A 23,591-nucleotide genomic window follows, 5' to 3' on the forward strand; every position below is an offset into this window, starting at 1 on the left:
TCATCTTGAGACTCAATAAAAGGTAACATAAAGAAAAAGTGCTGATCCTAAAGTGAAATAATGATTGGAGTGATTCTGCAAACAGAATAGCTTTGTATGAAGCAAAAGGTCCTTCATAGTCCTGTTTAAACTGCAAAATTCGGAAAGAGCTAAAAATTGCTGATTTTCTGTACTACAATTCAGAATGTGCCATGTTTTGATTATACTACAACTATCTAGAGCATACACAAAAATCCCTCCACCAATATCCTGTTTCTCCTCTGCCCCCTCAAAACAGAAAATCACAACACTCCATACTGCTGTTTTGCATCTAACAGAGCCAATAATGAGTACTATAAACCTTTGCTGTGTCCCCAGAATACTAAAATATTTGTGCATAAAAGGTTATTTAGTGCATGGATACAGGATAGTAGCATCATATACCATCCCATACAAATTTTTGTTGCATGCTTGGTGCTAAGTGGGACTTTTTAATTAATCCCCGGAATAGCAGTGACTGTGAGTTTATGTAGATGTAGGTAAGTTTCCAGTACTAACCAGCAGAAAAGATGTCCTTTTCCACAATCTACAGCAGGGGCTTTTAGCATAGGGAAGCTAAGTGTATCTGATCCTGTTGAATTCGATCCTTGCCTTGTTAGCCTTACTGCTCTTTCACAGCCCGGTATAGGACACCATTTGATAGCAGGATTATTTTCAACAAAGGCCTGGGGGGGGAAAAAAGGAAAAAAGGAAAATATTTTACCACATAAGACCAGATTTAATCATTGATATAGAACAATCTGTATTCATAATCTTCCCTTGAAGGAACAAAGCCAAAAAGCATAAGGACAATCTTGTAGCTACTTTGACGGGCTTTTAAAAATAGTTATAAAAAGGAAATAATTTAATCTTCACCTTAAAAATGGTGTATTTTTTTGAAATAACAATAGTACTCCAGACTTATGCTAAGATGCAAATAACTTGCATCCCAAACAAAATGTTCAATGTGTGCAAGTCAATTCCTTTGTGATATGGCTTACTGTAAACTTCTACTATATACGCACTCGCAATATGCTCATTAACAGAACTGACTCTTGTAGTTGAAAAGAATTAAAACCTACCTTATTGTTTAAAAGAAAAATCCCACAATATATCCCACCCACAATAAACTTGAAATTAGAACTAGACTAACTCAGGAATTTACCTCCAATCTTTTTTGGTTAATGTAGCAGATTTTCTTTTGTAAAACTTATATCTAATAAACGAGGAGGAAAAGGAACTTTCACTACTTTGCTTCGAACCTATGCTGATCACCAGCCACTTGAAATATGAAGATGTAAAAGATTAATCAGATCTGGTAATTTAATTTGCATCCTATTGTGGAAGACTCTTAGTGTACATTAAAGAGACTTGTCACACAGACAAAGTATTTTATTGTAAATGAAAAAATATTTCTCTACTTTCTTTTGCCCTGCCACCACTGATAAAGTAGCACATTATCTCAAAGACTAGTTCATTACTACACTAGTGAAAAAGAAAAAAGATGAATTAAAAGATTGCTTTTAAAAACAAGTTGCAATGATGGAAATAAACACATAAAGAAATCAAATGGGAAAACCGAATCAAGGTTTTCCTACTTCTCTTCCTATATATACCAATCATATTAAGCATTGGATGGAAAAAAAATTTAAGTAATTCACTTGTACTAATAAACAGATACTATTTCTGAATGTAAAACAGCCTCTTTGTAATAAAAATAATCCAAAAACTCTTAAAAATTTTAGATTGCCAACACAAACAAGTCTGGCTGATTAAAAGCTTCGTATCACCTGTTACAAATATTAGTTAGATCAAATAATTTTATTAATACTGCATTAGATTACACATTATGGAAGTATTGCATTTGTGCTTAAGGAATAAATATAATGTTCTCTCTTTTTTCTCAGTGGTATATCAAACATTGATATTATGGCATGTAAGACAGCCAATTATTCACTGTACGTATTAATTTATGAATTTCTACTCGTAAAGTTACAGATGTATTGCAGCATTTCACACAGAAGTTTTAAGTTATTTTTTATAAAATGAAATACAGTTCAAGAGTATAAGAACAGTTTGATAATTTACCTTAATGTCAAATTGAAGGTATCTTTTGTCCATCTCCTTGGAAACCACACTTTCTATGATGTCTACAGGCACAAGCTGGAAACAATCATATGCTGGGCAAAAAATGTTGTGAGCTTCACCCTCCTGAATTTTCAGATTCAAAAATCTGCCAGAATTTTGTCAGTCAGTATTTGTGAAGAAAAGGTAAAAATTAAAAGGCGGCTGAATTCTTTATACTAGGTTCACAGATATTCACATTAATAGATTTTAAAACAAAGAATAGGAAGTATACCTTTCTGCTCAAAAGGGCTACAGATTTTTATGATCAGTATAATTAAAAAAAAATTAAAGAACACTGTCATGGTTCAAAAGTGAGCACCATCAGCTGTGGTTAGCCCTGTGTATTTGTGGCTTCCATCCTTGCCATTTATCAGAGACAGCTCTGCAATGTTTAATTAAACTGAGCATTACTTCTAACTTAAATCAGAAACAGAACATGTAGGTGTAATTAATCTAGGAAATAATTAATTTGATATGCAATTAATTTTTACAACTGTGCTAGTCAAAATAGGTTCGCTCTTGGAAACAAATTTCTAAATGGAGACCTTTACAGTCCCAAAGCACCAGAATGCAAGACAGAACGAGCTCAGAAATCTGCTGAAAGCTGGACTTTTAACTAGAAGTGCACAAGGTTGCTTAGTTCAAGAGCTGTAACTTACTTATTAATCTGACACCAAGGATGATACTCATCTCATCTAACTTTGATCATCTAAAGGACAGGCAGCTATTTCAACTTAGTCACCTCAGATCCTTTAACAGTTAAGGTAGAGAGACTTGCCAATTCATCCCACCTTAGATTCATATCTTAGAATGGGATAACTCAGTCCTGGCTATGCTCCGAGTAACTCAGAAATGACTGGCTCAGAAAGATGAATCCCACCCTAGATGTGCCACCACAAACACTTGCTTGACATTGAACCGTAGCTCTGAGTGTGTGCACAAATCACAGTACACATAGTCCAGCACCCAATTTAGAAGCACCATGTCAAGCCAGTCATCTTTTGGTAACTTCTACATTGCTGCATAACAATGTGCAAGACAACGGAAGCATGACTATTAATTTTCTTGCCACTGAAAAGAACTGCATTCTAAAAGCTTATATGGAAGAGAAAGTGCTCTCCCTTAACGTAGGAGGAAGGGGTTCATAAAAATGGGGCTGATCTGCATCAGGACTATCTGCGCTGATATGACACTGTAACAAGACACTATAGTGGTACAGTTCAAGTAGTACAATCTCCTGAATGGGGAAAAGACGAATATAAAAGCACTGCATGCAGATATAATTATTCCTGGGAAGTATGATTAATATTTATAGTAGCATAACTATCCATGTCTGAGTTCTTTACTAGCATGACTATTCTGACTTTTAAAAAAATTACATAGGAACAAAAGCATTACACTAATAGAACTTTCAAGCTAAATCTACTCCTCAGTTATTAACCCTGAAAGCGTTTTAATTGCTCTTCTGACTGGAAATGGATTTTCGATGCCTAAGTTTAGTGTGCTAAACTAAGAGAAGGAATTAAGCATGTGCTTAATTTAGAAAGTGTAAACCCCAACGCCACCAACACCATACACACACTCAGTAAATCAAAAGTAGGCTCATCTATTTACATGCAGGCTTGAAACATTTGCTTAAGATTTTGCTAAATCAGGACCAAACCAAACATTATGTAAGCCTAAAACAGTTGATGGCCATTTTGAGTGATAACTTAAATATTCAATAGGGCCAAACCAGCAACTCTCTGAAACCCAAACAGTACTTTAACATTAGCTGTTTACAGTCTCTGTCCTTCCCTCTTCAAAATGGCAAGTATGAAAGTTTCTCAAAAGATAGGAAAGTACATATACTCACGCCTCCCAGCACGCTCTGCAGAAGTCATGTCCACAAGGCATATCCACTGGGTCTTCAAACACAGAAATATTAGACATACAAATGTCACACTGTAGATGAAAAAAATACTTCTGATTAAGAAATACCCTAAAGCCTTTCATATTGTTAGAAGGACACATTGCGGTGGAAAACCTCAGCAAAAATTTAAAGAACTGCTCAGTAGGGGAAAAAAATTAACTGTAGCCAGAAAAAAAAGTTATTTAAGCTATAGAAATAGAAATCGGAAAGATCAAGTATCTCTGTTTATATACCACCCTATCCAAACAGCACATTTTGGGGTGCCTTCTGTCATGTCCTCCAGCTCAGTAAGTGCTTCACACTGCAGAGCACTGAGACCTCAGAGTTAGAGTTCTAGGGACAAAAGGGACCCGAATTTTTTATGAGCTTCACAGGCAGCCAGAAATGGGAGTTTGAAGATGACAGAGGTTACAGGAAATGTTTAGTATCTCACACAGTCAGGTCCAAATCAAGGCGCACCAATTTGGTTGTGCAACAGCAGCAACTATTTTAAGCAATAATCTACATAAAGACTATTTTTTAAAAATACTTCGAGGCTTTCAATCAAAATAAAGAGTAAGTTAAGCTACAAATATTCCAACAGAAGATACCACTGCTCAATTTTATACAACTAGCTACTATAGAAAAAATAACATGGAATATTGAAACCGTTCCTCTGAAAACATTGAAAGCATAGGGATGAAACTACTCATTGCTTGTGGTTAGGCGTGAAAATAAATATTCAAGTTCTTTAAGGAGTACAAACAGATTTTTCTTTCCATTGGAACAAAGACTGCATGAGAATTTACTTCAACTTTCAATACATTAGATACTATACATACAGAGGATATTTTCAAAAAGTTAGCCTACGGTATGCCACTTTTTAAAAGCACTTGTGTTATAGCCAAAACAAAACCAAACCAAAAAAGTCAGCCTTTAAAGTGCAAAACTCGATGAAGGCATTTATTGTTGTTTCAGTCATTTCAGCTTATTGTCTTGCCAAAATTAAGTATTTTAGAAGTCGACAATGCATCAAAAATGTTCAGTATTAAATTTATATGAGTTTTCAATTTTGTTTAAAATGTAACTTTAAAATAAGGAATTTCATGAAGCCCTGAGTTCAAAATATCAAGTACAGAACATTTACTGGGACAGTTTTAATTATAAGATAGGATGTAAATGCAAAACCTGAAAAGAAGCTTTATAGCTTGTGGATTTATTTTATCTAAATCTTTTAGTTTTCATTTTCCTGCCAAAATGAGAGACTTCAGAAAATATGTATTATTTCATAAACAACATTTTGAAAATATTATTTTGATAGCTCTTTATAAGATTTCTAAACAAATGGGAATACTAAATGTGTAACTCTGGATTTGGATTTAGACACACTAGATCTAGAACGGCAATCATTATCCAAATCTGCATTCCTGGCTTATGGACCATAAATGAAAAACAAAACATACAATGTAAAACTGAAGATGTGTAATCTTTCATTACACATTTTAGTTAGGAAATATTCCCAGACAATATTTAACTGCTAATGTAAATAAATGTATGATAACATTATTCCTTCTATATAGCATATTTTCCAGCATTTTACAATTAGAGAAATAAAAGATTTCTATGCAGGAATGCAAAATCATAATTTTAATATGAGATCTAGGGACGATGCATTTGCAAAACTGCATGTAATATTCCAGAAAAATGCTGAGGTCATGGAGCAAAAGTTTTATAATGCTGCAGCTGCGGATTATTAAAAAGAGAACTCTGTCTTCCAAAAGAACCACACTGATTTTAATGAAAGGCGCTTTCATATTTCAGATTTGCAATAGCCTTGTAAACCGCTTGAAGCAGCCCACACATACGAAAAGTAATTATAAGCTTACAGTACACTAGTGGGCTGACATTTCAAAATGCAGACAAAGAGAATTTTGTTTCCTAAAGAAAAAATTTTCAAAAGGCAGGGTTCACAGCATTGGGTACATTCAAGGAAATGGATACAATGAAAGTGAACATCTTGGTAAGTATTAGATGAGGAGAAGCTCAAAACAGCCAAATGCACTGATGTGACTGGAGCTGCCTAAAATGCTACTTTGTGAGTGACAGCCAAGGTGAAAACAGAGTGCTTTATATTAGCCAGATGCTTGATTGTGTTATTGTATAGAATGTGTAAGGTGTCAACTTCTCTGTTCACCACTTCTGGAAATAGAAAACACTTTACACCTTTACAAATGTATTTTCAGAATGAGATGACAATGCAGCTCTCCTATCCACATAGGTGTGCTATGTTTAGAAATAAGCTCTTTTGCCCTGCTAGTTTCTGACCTATTTATAAACTTACCACAGCTGTCTCAATATCTCCTGGTGAGGGGCTGATTTCATCAGGGGAAGTTACAGAAGAGCGAGTAGTGCGTGGAGTTCGCGGAGAAGGGAGCGTATCCCATGCATTGTATCCACTTGGAGGGGGAGTTGGCATCTGAACCCCTGAACGCTGGCAGCAGTTCTCCGGATTAGACATCCATGCTTCAAGTAACTTCTCCCTGTCCCAGTCTTCAATAAATATACAGATACAGGAAATTTTGCAGCTGACAATATTTAAAATATGTTTTGTAACTGCACACTCAAAAGAATATATAAACACTAAGCTAAAAAATTTAGAAATAAATCAAAATGATAAAGTATGAATGGAACTTTAGACATTAAATTTTACAGAACACATTCCAAGATAATACATAATGCAATGTATTTAAGTAAATAATTGCATTGCAAGCATCTCCTTTCCCTGTAATATCAGTCTTAAATAAAATTATTTTTATTATTTATTCCCTTTCACCGGAGAATTTTCAATATTTTCCCTTTCTATGAAAAAAGTAATTGTTCAATATGCATTCACTTCCATCTATTGTGGTTTTTTAAGAAGATGAAGCCAAGTGCTACAAATGAAGGAAGAAGACTAAGATACAACTAGATTACAAAAAGATTTGTGACCTAATGAGTTACCAGTCTTTATATATGCATATAAGAGTGATGTATTTCTGGGAAAAAAAAAAAGAACCCCTCTCCCCCGACTGCAAAAAAATTTCACATATTCTTACCATGTTTTTATTCTATAATTGTTACTGAATGATTTACTTTCATTCATAATTAACAGTGCCCATATACAAAAAAGAACTAGTGAAAAAAATTTTATTATGTATGAAGAACTTAAACCTAAATCAATTTTTTAAAATCATTGTTTGAAATATCTTCTGTTTCTGATTCCTAAGAGTAAAACTTAAGATATCTTAAGAATAGTGATTTTTTCTATTAAAAATACTTAAAAGTTCTCATTTAAATATAAATCTACCAAATTCCTATATGGATTTGACTCTAAAACCATATCATAGGCTAGTTTAATTTCATTTGTTTAAAGACATGGACGCTGAACATATTTGCACTTCAAAAATAATGAACTTTATTAGCATTTTTCAAATTACTCTGAGTTTATAATCTTTCAGAGGGGAACTGACTGATGCTAAGATACAGATAAAATTTGCTAAAAATTATCTTGAGCTCCTTTGTTTGTACTGTATCTTTAAAGTTACTCAGGGTTAAGACATGCTACTCAATGGATTCCACTGTGTTTTCTTTACTAAGTTATGAGTTTTAGTAAAATATGAGGTAGTTACATTTGCTAAATTGACTCTCTTCTATCCTGAAATCAAATGCTGTATAATGAACTAGAAGAGAAACAGGAACAATGTTGAAAAAACACTTGTAGAAAAACTGTAAAGTTATTTATTTTCATGACCGCCATAATAACAGTTTTTATCTTGGCTGTAACTCTACACACTTCTGTCTCTTGATTGAAAAAAAAATACACTCTTAACTCTTACAGCCTGTGTTAGTAAATTGGTATAGTTGTATGATAAAAGAAAGCAAAGTTTGGTGGATTAAGTATTACCTGTCTGTAAACTATTAAAAGTAGTACATAAGAATGATCTTTCCAAGAATTTAAAACGCGCTTTTCATACATTAAGTGTGAATTAAGTTAAGACTTCACATTATTCTTTTATGAATTTCAAGATTAAATGCAAAAACATTATAATTTGGCATTTGATGCTTCCTAATTGTCTAAGCCTTTGTAAATAGCTCAGTTATTCCCTTTACTAGGCTGAACCAATTCTATGTCTTCATTTCAAATAAAATAAATTCTGTTTGAATAATTTCCAGTGTTTGAGTACAGCTACAGGCAAAACAGTTGACTTTCTCATGATTTGCAAATTGTCTGTGCTTCTTTCTGTGCACCGGCCAACTGTGTTAAGTTATCACTACATCACTAAGGCAACATCAGTAGAACGACCTTTCCAACGCAGACTGATTTCTTCTCAACTTTCAGTTCCTGCTTGCTAGATGCTGGCAGACATTCCTCCACAGTTTACATAAACCTCAGTGCTTTTGGACTTATTACGGACTGTACTGCGACAGTATTGCCATCATTTTCTTCAAAATATATGCACAGGCTACACAATCTGCCTACCCACTTAGTCAAATATTAGTAATACTTAGCCTTAATGAGAGCATTCTGAGAATCCAAACCAGCATTCAAATAGTGCACAAATTATAAATACATCATAAGAATTAAACAAATAATCAACATTAAAAAACATATACACAAAGACTGTGCTTTAAATAACATCAGACTGGCACAGGTCATGTTGACTTAATTCAATGTTAAAAGGAACACAAATACCAACTACTGAAAATAATGTAAAAGATATGAGTTTCAGGTACCATACCCCCTCATGAAAGTCTGCCAAATGTTGTGGGTTTAAAATAATGTTCTCCTATTTCACTTTTCCCTCTCCCTTTTATTTTTGCAAGGAGTCCACAAAAATAATAGGGTATGAAAGCTTAATCCAGCAATACGTTGATGAGCATGCAAACCATTAACTGCCTGAGTAGTTCCTTTGGCATACAGTAACAATGCAGATGCTTCAGTAAGCATAAGTTTTGAATCACTGAATTAAAGCCTAAAGCTTCCACTGAGTTTCAGAGATACTTTTGTTTGGAGCAAACACACTGAATTCAGTATATCGCCATTCTGACAACCCCAGTTTAAATTACATGACAAGAGCACAGACTGATTTCAGTGAAATTAAACTAGTTACAGATATACACATGGAAAAGTATACCCTGTATTAAAAGAGTAACTATAAAAATACTTCAAAGGACACTCATATGCTTTAAACCCCAAGGCAATTTCCAGCCATTTATTACAATGGTCAGACTGCTTTTATTGCAACAATAAATAAATAAATAAAATTTGATCCAGTTTTATATACAAATATAGAGTGGCAGAAAACCAACAGTCTGACAAAAATAGGTACAATCAATTTGACTTTTTTGACATATAAAACCATGGAAGTTCTACTTCTGTGTCTCTCACTAAAATAGGAAAGCTCTGTTTCTCCACACTGCTTAAGTTAAAATGTCTTCCATTGTAATTCCTAGTTTGAATCACTTTCTTATCAGTTTCCCTGTCTGCCTCAATGCTTTTTGACATACTGCAGCTGTACTTCTCTCTGAAGTATTGTGTGAACAGTTTCCTGGTCTTTGATTAACTGTTACTTCTCTTTTACTTGGAAATAAAAAGTAAACATACAACTGCAATTTTGATTTTGCTGAAAACAGTTTCTTTAGTCTTTAAGGGTTTGGATTACCATGTGCCCGAAGTAGAGCTTCTGCAGTAAAGAGCGGGGCTTGGAGCATGTCAGCAGATTCCACGATCAGCATATCCTTAAGCCTTCGCAGGTCCTGAAGTCTTAGCCCCTCATATGGCTTTGAGAAGAAGAAAGACAATTTATGTCTAGCAGTATTTTCCATTAGTCTCTAATGCCTTATTAAAATTAAAACATTCAAAGCACTGTTACTGATCATCATCTCAACTATGTGGTAATATGTGACAAAATTTAGTCATTGTGCAGACCAATGACCATGCAAAGCTTTATGGAAACGCTGTCATTCTGCAATATTCACAGTATGATCTTTGCACATTTCAAAATCTAAAAGACAGTATCTCTAGAGTTCTCCATTATAGTTGGAGGCCACGTTCAAATGATGAACTAGCCTAACATTGACTGTCTCTCTCTCTCTCTCTCAAAGAAAGCTAGATTTTCACAGAATCCAGCTGAATTTTGAAGTGATTAAACTTCAGACATTGTGGCATGGGTATGAGAATGCATGACTAGATTTGAACTAAGGATTTTAGGGGAGCGAGAGAAAGGACAGGTTAACATATGTTGCATATAGATTCTCTGACACTAACTTTATACATGAATTGAGACCCATTAACTTTGAATTGATCTGGAGGAGGATACATTGAGACATTAGATAGCAAGAAGGGATATGTCTGTGAACAGAATCAGGTACAAGTCTTTTGAGGCAATATCCACCCTCACAGAAGCGAGGCAGTCAGTCATGAATAGGAGAGATGAGACATGCCGTCAGAGGTTCAGAGAAACACAAAATGGTTGAGGTTGGAAGGGACCTGCGGATGTCATTTGGTCCAACCTTCCTCCTCAAGCAGGGTCACCTAAAGCCCGCTGCCCAGGACTGTGTCCAGTCAGCTTTTGATTATCTCCAAGGCTGGGGACTTATTATACATGAAGATGTCAAAACTCTTTTTGAGAAACAATGCCCAACTCTGACAGCCCTACACAGTCAGAGCAGATCATCCAGCTGCCTTCCTCATCTGGAGCTCCACCATCCCCTTATTATAGCATTAAAAAAAGGTCAAATTAGAAAGGCAAGAAGGCAGTAATTTTAGGATTCTGAATTAGCTCCAACCAAGATACTAGAGATGCATACACATGTTTTGCAGACTCCTTTTTAAAACTAAGAAAGGAAGAACATGACAGCAAATAAGGTATTTGTTAAGTGTTGCACAGGGAAAATGCCCAAAAGGTAGAAAGAGAAAAACAAGTGGGAGGATATGTACAGAGAATGGATACAGAAAGGGCATGTAAAAAAATTCTTCTTAGATGCACTGGTTTTACTTATGTAAAGGATAGCTAACAAAAGATTGAAAGCATTTGACATAAAACTGGTTATGTGGTCAGGACTAATTAGGAACGTGGCTACCAAATGGCAATTGTCTTCATCAATTTGGAGAAGAAAGGACACAGGGCAGAAGCAATAACAGATAACCACAGTTAAGACCACATATCATTATTATTTACTATCTATATTTTGATTATATATAGAGCATAGTCCGGGATTCTCCAGTGCTAGATAATATGCACACACATGCATGCATACATACATAGACACAAAGCAAAAGACTGGTTCTGTCCTCGGAAGTTTACAATCTAAGTGAAAGCCTACTGTGCGCATAACCCTTTGAGGGTCTTTGAGGGTTTGCCTTCTAACAAGCAGACGGCAGAAGAGATGGGAGAATGGATACCCTGGGCTGCTACACACAATTTTGTTCTTCTGAGACACCTACTTTTAAACATAACATACTTCCTATATTCTAGGTATCATAATAAACTCTATAAAATGCATCTAAAACCATAACCGACTCCCACAAGGACCTCTTCTGTTAGCTAGTCAGTAAAACAAACAGGAACTTCTGGATATTAAAAACTCTGTGACTGACAAGAGTAATGGTGCCATGGCTCTGCATTGGGTCTTTGTCCTTTTGGAGAAAGCAAGAAATGCAGAAGAGAAATGGACTGTAAGTGTCCTGACCTTTATCTTGATTGCCCAAGTTCAGGGAGTTTCTGTATGTCCTTCCACTGCTGATCATGCATGACTCAGTAAAGGACAATCTGAGCATTAATAGCTTGCACTGAAATAAGTCTGGGCCACTTGATTCATAGCATGCTGGAATTTGACTGACCTACTTAATTTCTTACAAAAGAAATAATTTATAAAAACATGTCAGAGAGACAGGGATACAAACAGCTGGGTGCCTGAATGATTATAATTGCACAAATATACTGCAAAAAAATGGAAGCAAAGAGTAAATCATCTGAATCTGAATTGCATTTTGAATTGCAATTGTAAAACAAGTAGCTTTGTCAGCACAACAGTACTGAATTCTTGAAGACCACATATATCATAAAAAGAAATGTCTTTTCTGTTAAACTTGCAATACATATGCATGTTTTAGGACTTAGTATTTTATCCTGAAATGCAGATATGCTCAAAATTATATTTAACTGATTGGTTCTAGGTCAAACACTGGCAAGTATCTCCCTTGAGTAACACGCTATTATATTATCTCAGCTGGAGCATTCCATACAACCCAGCAGGGATTTTTGGATCCTGTGGTTTTTAAGAATCCTAATTTCATCTTTTTAAGTAATGAGGGAAGTATTTCTTAAGAATGTGTTTGAAACTTCAGACATTTGTTTCATAAAATAATATATAAGCCCACAGAAGAAGCTGAAAGAAAGAAAATTTTAGGCTGGCACTATTAAGTAGCTTAATCTGGAAATTCCAGAATGAAGGCTTTATACAATGAGAACCCTTAAAAATGTTAATGTGTACAAGGCATAGTCTTTTAGAGACCTGTGAAGACACAGTCTTTAGTTATAAGGATGTATATCCTTTATGTAATATCATGGAGGTTTGTTTTTAACTACTTCCAACACTGATGACTTATCTCTGCACTGCCATACACTGTAAAGGACTTTGATTACAGCTTATGATGCTCAGAGACCTCCTTTAATACTCATTTATGGAGGAGCTCTTTATTGATATTTGCTGTGAAAAAGGCATTGTTCGGTATTAGCATCACTTAACTATATAATGATTCTGGAATACACTATTTGGGTTACTACTTTAATGCACTGGTGAGCTTCTCACTACAGATTTCAACACTTCTGTATTCTTAAGAGCCCTTCTTTTTAACTTTTTTTTTTCTCAAATTTTTATCAGTAATATTTAGATATTGTGAATTAAATAATTGTTTTTCTCCTGAGAGTACTTTTAATATGTAAGCTGATTATTTTAATAGTTCATTTCAAACTATTATTATTTTCTTCACTTTTAAAGTACCATTAAAAAAGACAAGGGCAAAGTAACTCTTTGCTACAGTGATGACTATATAATTAAATGGTGTCAAATATACTCCATGTAAATATCCTCCTTTATGGGTGGATGGAGTTCTATAGTTAACGGAGTCATATATTTAAAAAGTCATTTATACTCTATTTAACTCATTCAAGTATAAGTAAATGCACTATATGTATATAAATGTATATATATCTTAACTGCTTATAGTCCCCTTCTCTCTGTTCACTTTATAAACCATTCTCTATCTGTAGAGATAAAGTACCTTTTAATCACTTCAGATAACTCTTTGTGTTTATGGTATGTGCATTATATATATTTATATGACAGCAATTCTGGAACTGAAGTAAACCATTGCAATTACTATACACTCAATAAATCTGTGATACACTCACTAGCAGTGTATTTCTACAGTATTCAGTAGCACATATGTAAAATTAACTAAGAAATTACATACTTTGCTATTGCACAATGTATTTCACTGAGTCTGACTGAGAGCCAAAACTGTTCTGGATGATCTGCTCTGAAGTACTGCTTGTTCCCAGGTGTTTCTTATGTGAGTTTAAAGCATTGCATGATGTAATTGAAATGAAGGTGCATGTTATCTTCCAGAGATACATCACCAAGACAAATATGCTCCCATGCTAAATAAACAGCAAATTAAAAGACTGCAAATAAAACAACCAAAATCTATAAAAGCAGTTTAAAAAATAATCAGTCACAGTCATATTATTTAGTGTAACTTCAATTAGATGTAAAAGATAAATATAAACTTAGATTTTATATAACAGAGATATTTTTTTGGAGATTGTTCATCAACCAAGTAAGAGAAAAGAATCAAGACAAAGAATGGAATCCAAAATACTCTCCTGGCTTGTTTTCTAATACCCTTTCCACCACCCACACATCATAGATGGATCTTCTTTTGCTACAACTACCTACAGTGTTAAGAGAGTCACACTTTATATTCCATTCTTAAAATAATTAGCATTTCCATTTTATATCAGAAAATACAGATTATGTGTGTGTTGGTACATTGTTTTCGGCATTTTGTGGATACACACTTAACAATTATGTTCGTGTTTCAAAACTATTAGGGCCCGTTTGCTACCCATCTTTAACTGCAGTCTCTAATTTGATCACTAAAAATGTCTGAAGTGTACTAAAACCAAAGTAAAATAGAACTGTTGCTTTAAAAATGTGCTTCAGGGAGCACTGTAATAAAAAGAGATTTTAAAAGGTTGGCTAACTGTATGACAGAAATGGATTTTATTCAGAAACCCTTGTGGAAGGAGTAAACTGAACTGCTGGAAAATGGACAGCTCTTTGCTGTTGGGCTCTCAAACTTGAAATATGGGTCTACTCAGCAATCTGTATTTCTTGACGGCTTGAGAGCCTCTGTAATCATAGGTATGTATGTGCAAGTTATTTTTTTCACTATTACAAGTGTTTCAATTCTAAACATGAGCACTGACATAATTCCCTGGTGATATTTCACTGTGAAGAACAACACAAACTGGTTCTCAACATCAGAAACAAAGCTTTGCTATTACTCTGACTACATACACTTAATTCAGTCACACTGCACAGAGCACTACAAAAATCTTTTGCTCTGTATAAAAAAGAGGATTATTTTCTGCTGTAAACATGGCAGGTCTGGAAGGAGAGGTATTGAGTACTATGACTCCAGAAACTACTATGTATATCATAAACACTGGAGTTAAGCCCGTTTGGCTGTTTTGCCTGGGAAGAAATCCTATTCATCATTTTCAAATGTTTTATCTTTTCCTCTAACCTTCATTCAAGAGATGAAATGACTTTGAAAATGCATTTCTTGGTGTTCCAAAGTTTTTTATTTCTTTATGAATTATTTTTTTGTGTGTTTTGGAAGTATGTTAAAAGGCATCACTGAACAATTACAATCTAAACACCATGTTAAACAAGCATTTTGCACACTTGCTTGCCTCAGTGTTTAATACTTTTTAAAAATGAAATTGAGAGAAAAAAAAGTAGAGGACCACGTCTGAGGGGCAATTTTGGTGAAGGATATGTGTTCTGGGGAAGGCTTTTGGATTACTTCTTACGCCCCATTAAGATAACTGCTGGAGGCATCACCATAGCCAGTGGTTAAGTGCAGCTTTCACTGCCCATCCCAAACATTTGTCCAGAGACCTGGAGGATGAGGACATGAGGTCATTTGGATTGCAGTTCAGTGCTAGTCTTTCTAAGGCTTTTTTTTTTTTCAACTGGCTTTGGCCACTCTGAGGGCTAAGACTGAAAAATGAACTTCCCCTGACTACATGCTCTTGGCATCTCTCTTGCGCTAGCACTTGTGCTGTTACAGTTACTCAAGAAGTTAGAGAACTTAACCCACTGAAAAGTCACAAAGAAAAGGGTGGGGGGATGAAGGGAGCACATGATGGCAGAATTGCTCTATGTGAAGTCCCAAGAACATCAACCGGTGTACCAAATACCAGGCTGACATTTTTCAGCTTGTGAATCTTTAGAACATGTGGGAAACCTGCCCTGGTATGTCAGATGGCTCTAGGTCTGCAGGCCTGCCTGCATTTCGGTTCTCATGCTCAACAACTTTGCTAAAAACAAGTCAAATGAGGAACAGAACTGTTAACAGTCTCAGTGAAGTGACCCCAAATTAACATAATTACTTTTTATTTGAGACACTTGTAACTATCAAGTGTTTAAGCTGATTTTGCGCTGAGCATCTACCTTAAACAGTCACGAGACATTATCTTTCTCTTGCTGAAAAGCCTGTTCAGGTAGGTGGTTCTTGATTCACCCCATCCATATTTGTAAGTTCACTATTTTCTTAGCTGTGCTGATGCATATGCCAGCAAACTCATGGTATAAATATAATGATAAAAATTATTCAGGTTAAATAAAACAATTAGATATTACCACTCTTTAAAACTTTTTCTTCTTTTAAGCCAAATCATTGCTATGATCCAGTCCACAACATAACCATCCAAATAGTTCTACCTGTACAACCAAAGGAGTGGTTAACTGCAATTGTGGCAGGAAACTGCAGCAGTCTTTTAAATTGGCTTTGTCAACAGAGAAAATGTAATTTCAAACTACATTCTTACAACAATTTGGGTGCCTCTATATGGGAATAATCAGAGAAACTGAGTTAATTACATTTGCTATTTCAATGTACAATTCAAGTATATTAAACCTTATCTCAACACCTCTCATCTAGGAATAAACAATCTAATTAAGCCTGTTTATATTTGTATTTATACAAGAAAATTAGAAAAATAACTGAACAGTACGAAGACTTTCTTACATTCAAATAAAGGTGACCATGCGTGGCATTTTTCAGGGAAACGGTTGATGTGATCTAAGCCTACTCATGTCTAAATCTGAATGAATTTTCTTTTAAGTGTCATTAGGTCATAAGTGGGCTAAGCTAGTAAAAGGCGAGGCCATGCTACTTTTGAAGGGAGTAGCCATACAGAAATCCATTGTCCTTTAATTTACACAAAATTACTTTGTAATATTTAGTGAATCATATAATTTATCTATGTATTCTTATTTAGAATTTTAGTTAATTAAAATCTGATAATGGATGGGGGAGGGTACTTCTGCTCAGAATCTTTTTGGTTATATTTCCTTATCAAATCACAGGCTTCTGTAAGGCATACCAGAATTCAAGCAAATTTGTGTCAGTGAATTGTCTCTCTCTTTCAAAATTGACTTCAGAATAACACCACCTGTTATTACCTGGTTTTCAAACAAGTTCTGGTATGGAGTAGCTTAGGGCATCATGTTATAAAACAAGAAACTAAACGCACTCTTTTGAAATCCTGCACTACTCAGCTGTTTTTTGGTGACATTCAACCCAGTCTCAGTCTAGGAAGATCCACCAGAACATTTTCCCTTTTCTATCCCATAGATTTTTCTCCTTTTCAGAATTTCTCCTGCCCTCATTTTCAGACAGAAAGGCATCTTAAGAAATAAAAATATGTAAAAAATGTTTTAGAGAAACTGTTTCCCAGCTTACTGGCCTCACTGTATTCTCTCCAGCCTCACAGCCTGCAACACTTTCAAGACAGTCCACGTAATTAAGTACAAGAATAAAACTTCTCTTTAGTTTTGACAATGTGTTTGTTATGTTCTCCGAGCTTAACTTGAAAGCTATAAAGCGCTGGGTTAAAATCAAATAGTTTACAAATACACAGTACAAAGTATAGTACCTACAGAAATACTTTGCAGAATTTTTCCACAATGTAACTCCTACAAATATAAATGTGTAAAATACCCCAAATTTAAAGTATCCTCTGACCTCTTTTTTGTCTAAAGCAGCATATTCAGCTTCAATGCTTTCAGCTTCAGGATCACGTGAAAATACCATTCGAGATTCCAGGTTGAGAGCCAGCTCTTTGTGGTGTTGTTTCTCTGCACAGTCACATGGGGTATCTTTATTTTCATTTTCTGCAAACAAATCTCCACCATGTTTTACTAGAAGCTGAAAAATAAAATGGTAAATTAAACAGTTACTAATTACCAACTCTAATAATACCCTGAATAAAAGATCTGTTAGTTAAGAAGAGAAAAAAAAAATGAACAAGGAACACAGAAAGAAGAGACAAATATAATAGCAATGGTCTTCAGGAAACAAAGATTCTCTATTGCTATTAAATAAATTACTGCTTGATTTCAGACATAATTATACCTATACCCACCGTAATTCCATGGAACCGCAAAATCTCAGAAATATGTTACAAGGCAAGGTTTTAAACACTAAAATTCTCCTCTACTGATATGGTCAGTGCTCCACAGAAAATGAGGGGATTGAGGTCCTCAACCAACGGGCAAGATGGAGCTAGACACACCTTTAAATATTCTTAATATATGGGTGTAACTCCACCATTCCTCCCAGCAGTGATACACTGCTGGTGACAGAAAATGGGAGATTCCTTGGGTAGGAGGGAAGATGGGTAGCACGTAATACTGCTGGTAGCGCTGCCTAATTTTTGAGGACATGAGGAAAGTGAAATGAAATAATTTTAATTCTAGAAATTCTAATACAGTCTAGTACTGTGCCATTTCACCAACCTTGTCTCTTGCCAGTAACCACCCAGAAATGCAGTCTCTAGGAAATAAACACTAATTGTGCTGCTCTCATTACCTTGCCAACCTTGCCGCCTGCTATAAACTGATCTGATATAAGCAAGGACAACAAATGCCACAGATTTTAAAGGCCAACAGTGGACCATTTTGCTGATTTATTAGGACATCTTTGTAACATGTGCTGAACTTCTAATGACAAGAAGTCAGGACAATCATTCACTGCTAAAATGATTCATCTTATTTCTAAATAAAACTAAAATCCATAAACATTATCTTGCCTTCAGACCATGATGGCTGTAACAACACTATCCTGTATTTTTAGCCAGAGTATTTAAAAACTCAGCTTTTAATTTTTATACTTCTAAAAAAATAAAATTTCCCCAAAATGATCTGTTCTCCACATAAACCTTTTAGATCACGATCAGTCACTTCCTACTTTTCTCGTCAACAGATGGTATCTCCTTCACCTGTCACTGTAAAATACAGAATGTATTTTACAAACCCGGAATAATTCTTGTAGATTCTTTGGAAACTTTTCGCACATTCTCTAAAATAAAAACAAACGCAAACCCCATAACACCACAAAACAGTGTAATAACAAGATTTAGTTGAAAAGAAATTAGTGTGATTAAGTATGACGCCGTATTTTATCTTCATAGCAGTGCATCAGGCAGAAATAAAAGACAATACTGGGATAATTATCAAGACAGCCAGCCTACAGTTACCTTGTTCCATCTAAACTTTTAACATGGCCAAAACTTCGTTAACTTGAGTTTCACATTCTGTCTGTACATTTTAAACAGAAATTTAAGCAACTAAGACACCTTCTGAGAAAGAAAACAATAAACATACTTGAAAGAACACTCCATAGACCTATGCAGCTCAAAATCTAATCTGCAAGATGAGGAATACACAAATCAACAAGTTTTTAATAATGAAGCCATATTTCTCTGGAAGCACTGTTAAAAAGGGTTGTGTCTCTTAGGTAATTAAAAGGAAAATAATAATTTAAACTATCACATTAATAATTTAAACAATGGCAAAAATGCCATTTAATATGCCAGATATGCTGTGATAGAGTGGAATATATCTGCATAAAATCAAACCTATTCAGCATGAAAGTTAAGTCTTTTTTCCTATTCAGTATTTTAAGGTAAGCACATTAACTTTGCCCAAACTACCTTTATCAATGGATTCCACACAGCTGTTCTGCTCAGAGAAGAAATTTAACACATGTGAATGGAGTAGTATCAAGACTGCACATTTGACTATCAACTCTGAACAAATCAACTAGTAGGTGGTTAATGCACAAGGGACTATATTTGGTTTTTCCTTTCCTTATGTGGGTGTGGTGAGGACAGGGGAAGATACAAGGCCAGGGTTTTCCTGAAAAGTTATGGAAAAAGGAGATGATTAAAGAGGAACGTTGCTCTGAAGTGAGAGTAACCACCATAAAACTGGGAAAGGCACTCCTGGGGTTCTAAGTAACCTTCAGTTTACTGGAGAGAGGGAAGACCACTTCAGGATTAGGCAATTCAGTTTTTCATCTCTTCTTGTTTTGTTAAGAATGTGAATCCTCAAATACTTCTAGGAACAAAGAGATCATTGTTAAATTCCTTCACCAAGCTCTGTTTCAGGCTTTTCATAATGTAGCGTTCCTGTTCATAATCCTGTTCCTGTTGAAGGAGTTAGAAGGACTACAGACTATACTGTAGGACTTATGATATCTCAGATACTAATGGATCTTCTCGGAGAAGGCTAGATAGAACAACTGTGACTGAAAAAACCTGTAGCCAGAACTTATCAAGCAGCTGGATCAAACAAGTGGCACTAAAAAACAGAACAAGAGAAAAGTACACAGTCCTTTGCAATTAGTATTTTATCAAATCTAAAAAGAATTAGAAGTTGACAATGAAGATAAAAGTGGTATTAACATAGATCTAGGAGACAGCCTGGTATTTGTTTACAAATCAATCACATCAAAGGCTCTAAATCAATCATATAACTATACAAATAAAAAAAGATTAATTCTAGTTGACAGGAAGAGCCAGGCAATACCTGTATGTCATTCAGTTACTGTGTGCATAATTAGCTGGGTCTGAGTATAATTCAGCTAGCAAAGACTGCACAGTGACTTGCCTCCCTGGTGAAAATCAGTTAAGTGTGTAAATAATTTCTAGGGACATGTTGAAGACAAACTGCTAGCATGGAGCTTGTGGAGCAGTAACAATATGGGGCAGAGAACAAAGAAGGCACAGGGGCAAGATTCAGTCTGTGATACTGGAGGTTAAATACCAGCATCTACTCTTAACTCCTCTCAGTACTGAGCAGGGGACCAGAGAGACAGAGGCTTAAGTTAGAGCACAGAAAATGGCATAAGGAAGCTGAGTTTCCATTCATTAGAAGCTCAGAAAACTAGGAAGGATGATCTTTATACTAACAGAATGAAAGAAGTGTTGGCTATTGGAACTAAAAAGACACTATCTGAGATTTTAGAGGGGACTAATGAAAAACCAGAAGATAAAGAAGAGCATCCAGTTCAAGATGGTGCCCAGCTAAGGCTGGGGAATTGAAATGACAAATTTTAAATGAGAATTTTCAGACAATATCTGGAAACTTGACAGAATATGATCAGTGTAACAAAGTAATACCACAGAACATATTATGTGAGAATCACTAAGAAGTTCACAGTATTGGAAGGGTGGCAGTATTTACCTTTTTTAAAAAAAACCAAACTCACAGATAAATAAAATAACTCTATCAACAAATACCAGAGAATCCCAGTGCAATACAATTCTGGACTTAAAAGAATGGTGACCACTGACCAAAACTGTAACGATAGAAGTGACATGCTGACCAAGAACAGAAATGCTGCAGGGGCAGAAACCAGAAAAAAAAAAAAAGGGAACTTCAGTCACTCCATCTCCCAAGCATACTGAGCAAATTCTATGCTAATACATGATGCTTAAATTAAAATCTCAGACTACATAAGTGGCTGAATAATAGACAAAATAGTTAGCTAACGCATGAGAGGAGAAGCAACTCCTGACTTTGTCCAAAGCAGTCTACAAGACCTAATTCAAAACCATCAAAGACTCAGTAACAATTCCCAAAATGTACTTGGATTCCCCATTCTTGCAGAAGAACAAAGACAAAAAATCCATTGCCTACTTTCAAAAAGTGGTACTAAATAAAAGCATGGAATAAAATTCCAGAAACATCAGAAGAATTTGTGAAGCAAGAACAATGGGACAGAATCGTATGGCAAATAAGCTGAAGTTGTCTCCAGATGAAGAATACATAAAGAACAAAGTCTGGAAAAGATAAATGTAAAATCACAATAAAGAAGGTTCTGAATTTTTGAGCAGTATGCCACGTGCATTAACAACTCGGAATAAGTAATTTTAAAACACCACACGGTAAATCTGTCAATGTGTTTGTAAAGTCGGTCGCTGGACAAAGTGCAAAAGCATTCTCAAATAACATAAAGCAGAAAAGTGGTATGAATTGTTGGAGTCCAGACTCAATGTGGATGTACCACACATGCCTTATGAAGGACACAAAAGAAAGTCTGTTTCAAATTGAAGTCTTAGCACAAGAGGTTCTAGAACTACCAATAAACCAAATACTAATATAAATTATTTAAATTGGTACTTATTCATGAATCCTAATGGAACTCAAATATGAAATTTCTGAACTATTTATTACAATATGCAACTTATTGTTTAAATCTGTCACGGCACAAGATTAGAAGGCGGTAAAAGTAACACCAATACTAAAAATAGCTCCAGAGAAAATCAGGAAAGTACAGGGAAAGCATCATTTTTTGCTGCAGAGAGATCACCAGTGAGGTCCCACAGGTGCTGGGACCTGACTGTTTAAACTATGCAGAAGTTATCTAGAAAAGCAGGTGAATAATCAGGTTATAAACTTTGCTGATGATACTAATGAGTGTAGTCTGAATAAACATGAAGTTATACACAGAAGAAAAATAACCTAAATTATACATATAAATGCTGAACTCTGAATTAATCATTACCATTCAAAACACAAATCCTGATGTTACAATAGACAGACTTATGAAAATGTTAACTGTGTTTGAAAATGATAGATGTTTGTTCTTGTGTTCTTTAAATTAAATTACCAGTACAATTAAATAATAGTCCTCGTTACTTGGTATAGCTTTAAAAAGAAATTTGATGGGAGACCTTCAAAGTCATTATAATTCCCAATTACTCATTACTATCCACTACTTTCACAAACATTAAAGTAATTTTTAATCTGTAAAAAGGTAATTATATTTAAGTATGTCAGCACAGATGTATGGCATCCTCTAAAAAAGCTGGGCACTGTAAATTAAAGACATCAAACCTGTTCTTGAAACATGGACAGCATTTCCCAGTCTCAGCTACAGAGCAGAATAAAAAGAGCTCTCATTTTCTCTCAGACAATTATTTCACTTCTCTTTACACATATAGGTATGCCTATGCCTACCTTTAAAGCTTTTGCTCCAGTGTTACGGTCTGCTAATTATATCCAATTTTTATAAGCCCACACAAGTCTTTTTCGTGCTGCGTAGTTTATGTCATGAAGTTACTGTATACGCAATCCAGTTTTTTCATTGTTCTCTACAGACAGTGTACATTTTGGGTTGTTTATCTTTGTAATTTTTCCAATTAATGAAAAATAGAATTAAAAAGTTAATTCAATATACTATATCAGACTTTTTTTCCCCAAAACAGCTTTGTGAACAACTGTACATGTCATTTACTAATAGCAGTATACAGACTTGTAATTATATATGAACTTTTACCTCAACACAGGTTTTCATCCCTGAGGCAGCAGCATAGTGCAAAGGTGTATTTTTTTTGTTATCAACAGCATCAATGGCTGCTCGTTCATATTGTCCTTCATCCAGCTTTGCTCCCTTCCACTTCAAGATCATTTGCAGACAATCTGCTCTTCTGCAGTCATCTTCTGAGGGTCGTGTCAGGCGAGGATGAAGAGCTCCTTCCGAGATCATGATCTGAGGTCCCATACACAGCAAGTGCATAGATGTCTCATTGTGCACATTCCGTTTATTTGGGTTACCATCTCTAACAAAAAGGAAAGTTCTGCGGGGGGTGGGAGGGAATAGAAGAAAAAAAATTAGCACACAATTCCATTAATTTCCTTGAAGTGGGGTCTATTATGACAGCTTTCTTCTTGCCAAGATTTTTATTAGCCATGTTAGTGATAAACACTCTTAATAGATAATTACTACTGGACAGTTCTCATTTCTCTTAGGAGTGAAAAGCCAAGATCTGCATGAATTACTGAAATATCATTAAGCTCCATATATAATTACTTTGTCAGTGTGTGACATAAATTTTAGTTGGCAAAGTTTATTCTACAATTCTGTGTT

The 23,591-nt window shown here is 35.0% G+C and overlaps 1 protein-coding gene across 3 annotated transcripts in view; it reads right to left on the minus strand.

The window, feature by feature from the left end:
- ANKIB1 (ankyrin repeat and IBR domain containing 1) overlaps positions 1 to 23,591 on the minus strand; it is a 99,547-nt gene that overhangs the window by 20,593 nt on the left and 55,363 nt on the right. For all 3 annotated transcript variants that reach the window (XM_049798076.1, XM_049798077.1, XM_049798075.1), the window contains exons 3-9: positions 23,001 to 23,301; positions 17,400 to 17,582; positions 9,739 to 9,856; positions 6,378 to 6,586; positions 4,001 to 4,089; positions 2,107 to 2,251; positions 538 to 704 (exon numbers count right to left, since the gene is read on the minus strand). In XM_049798076.1, coding sequence (XP_049654033.1) covers positions 538 to 704; positions 2,107 to 2,251; positions 4,001 to 4,089; positions 6,378 to 6,586; positions 9,739 to 9,856; positions 17,400 to 17,582; positions 23,001 to 23,301 — 1,212 coding nt within the window. The remainder of the gene's footprint in view (positions 1 to 537; positions 705 to 2,106; positions 2,252 to 4,000; positions 4,090 to 6,377; positions 6,587 to 9,738; positions 9,857 to 17,399; positions 17,583 to 23,000; positions 23,302 to 23,591) is intronic.

Source organism: Accipiter gentilis, chromosome 4 (genome assembly GCF_929443795.1).
Source record: "Accipiter gentilis chromosome 4, bAccGen1.1, whole genome shotgun sequence".
In the NCBI taxonomy this organism is placed as follows: Eukaryota; Metazoa; Chordata; class Aves; order Accipitriformes; family Accipitridae; genus Astur; species Astur gentilis.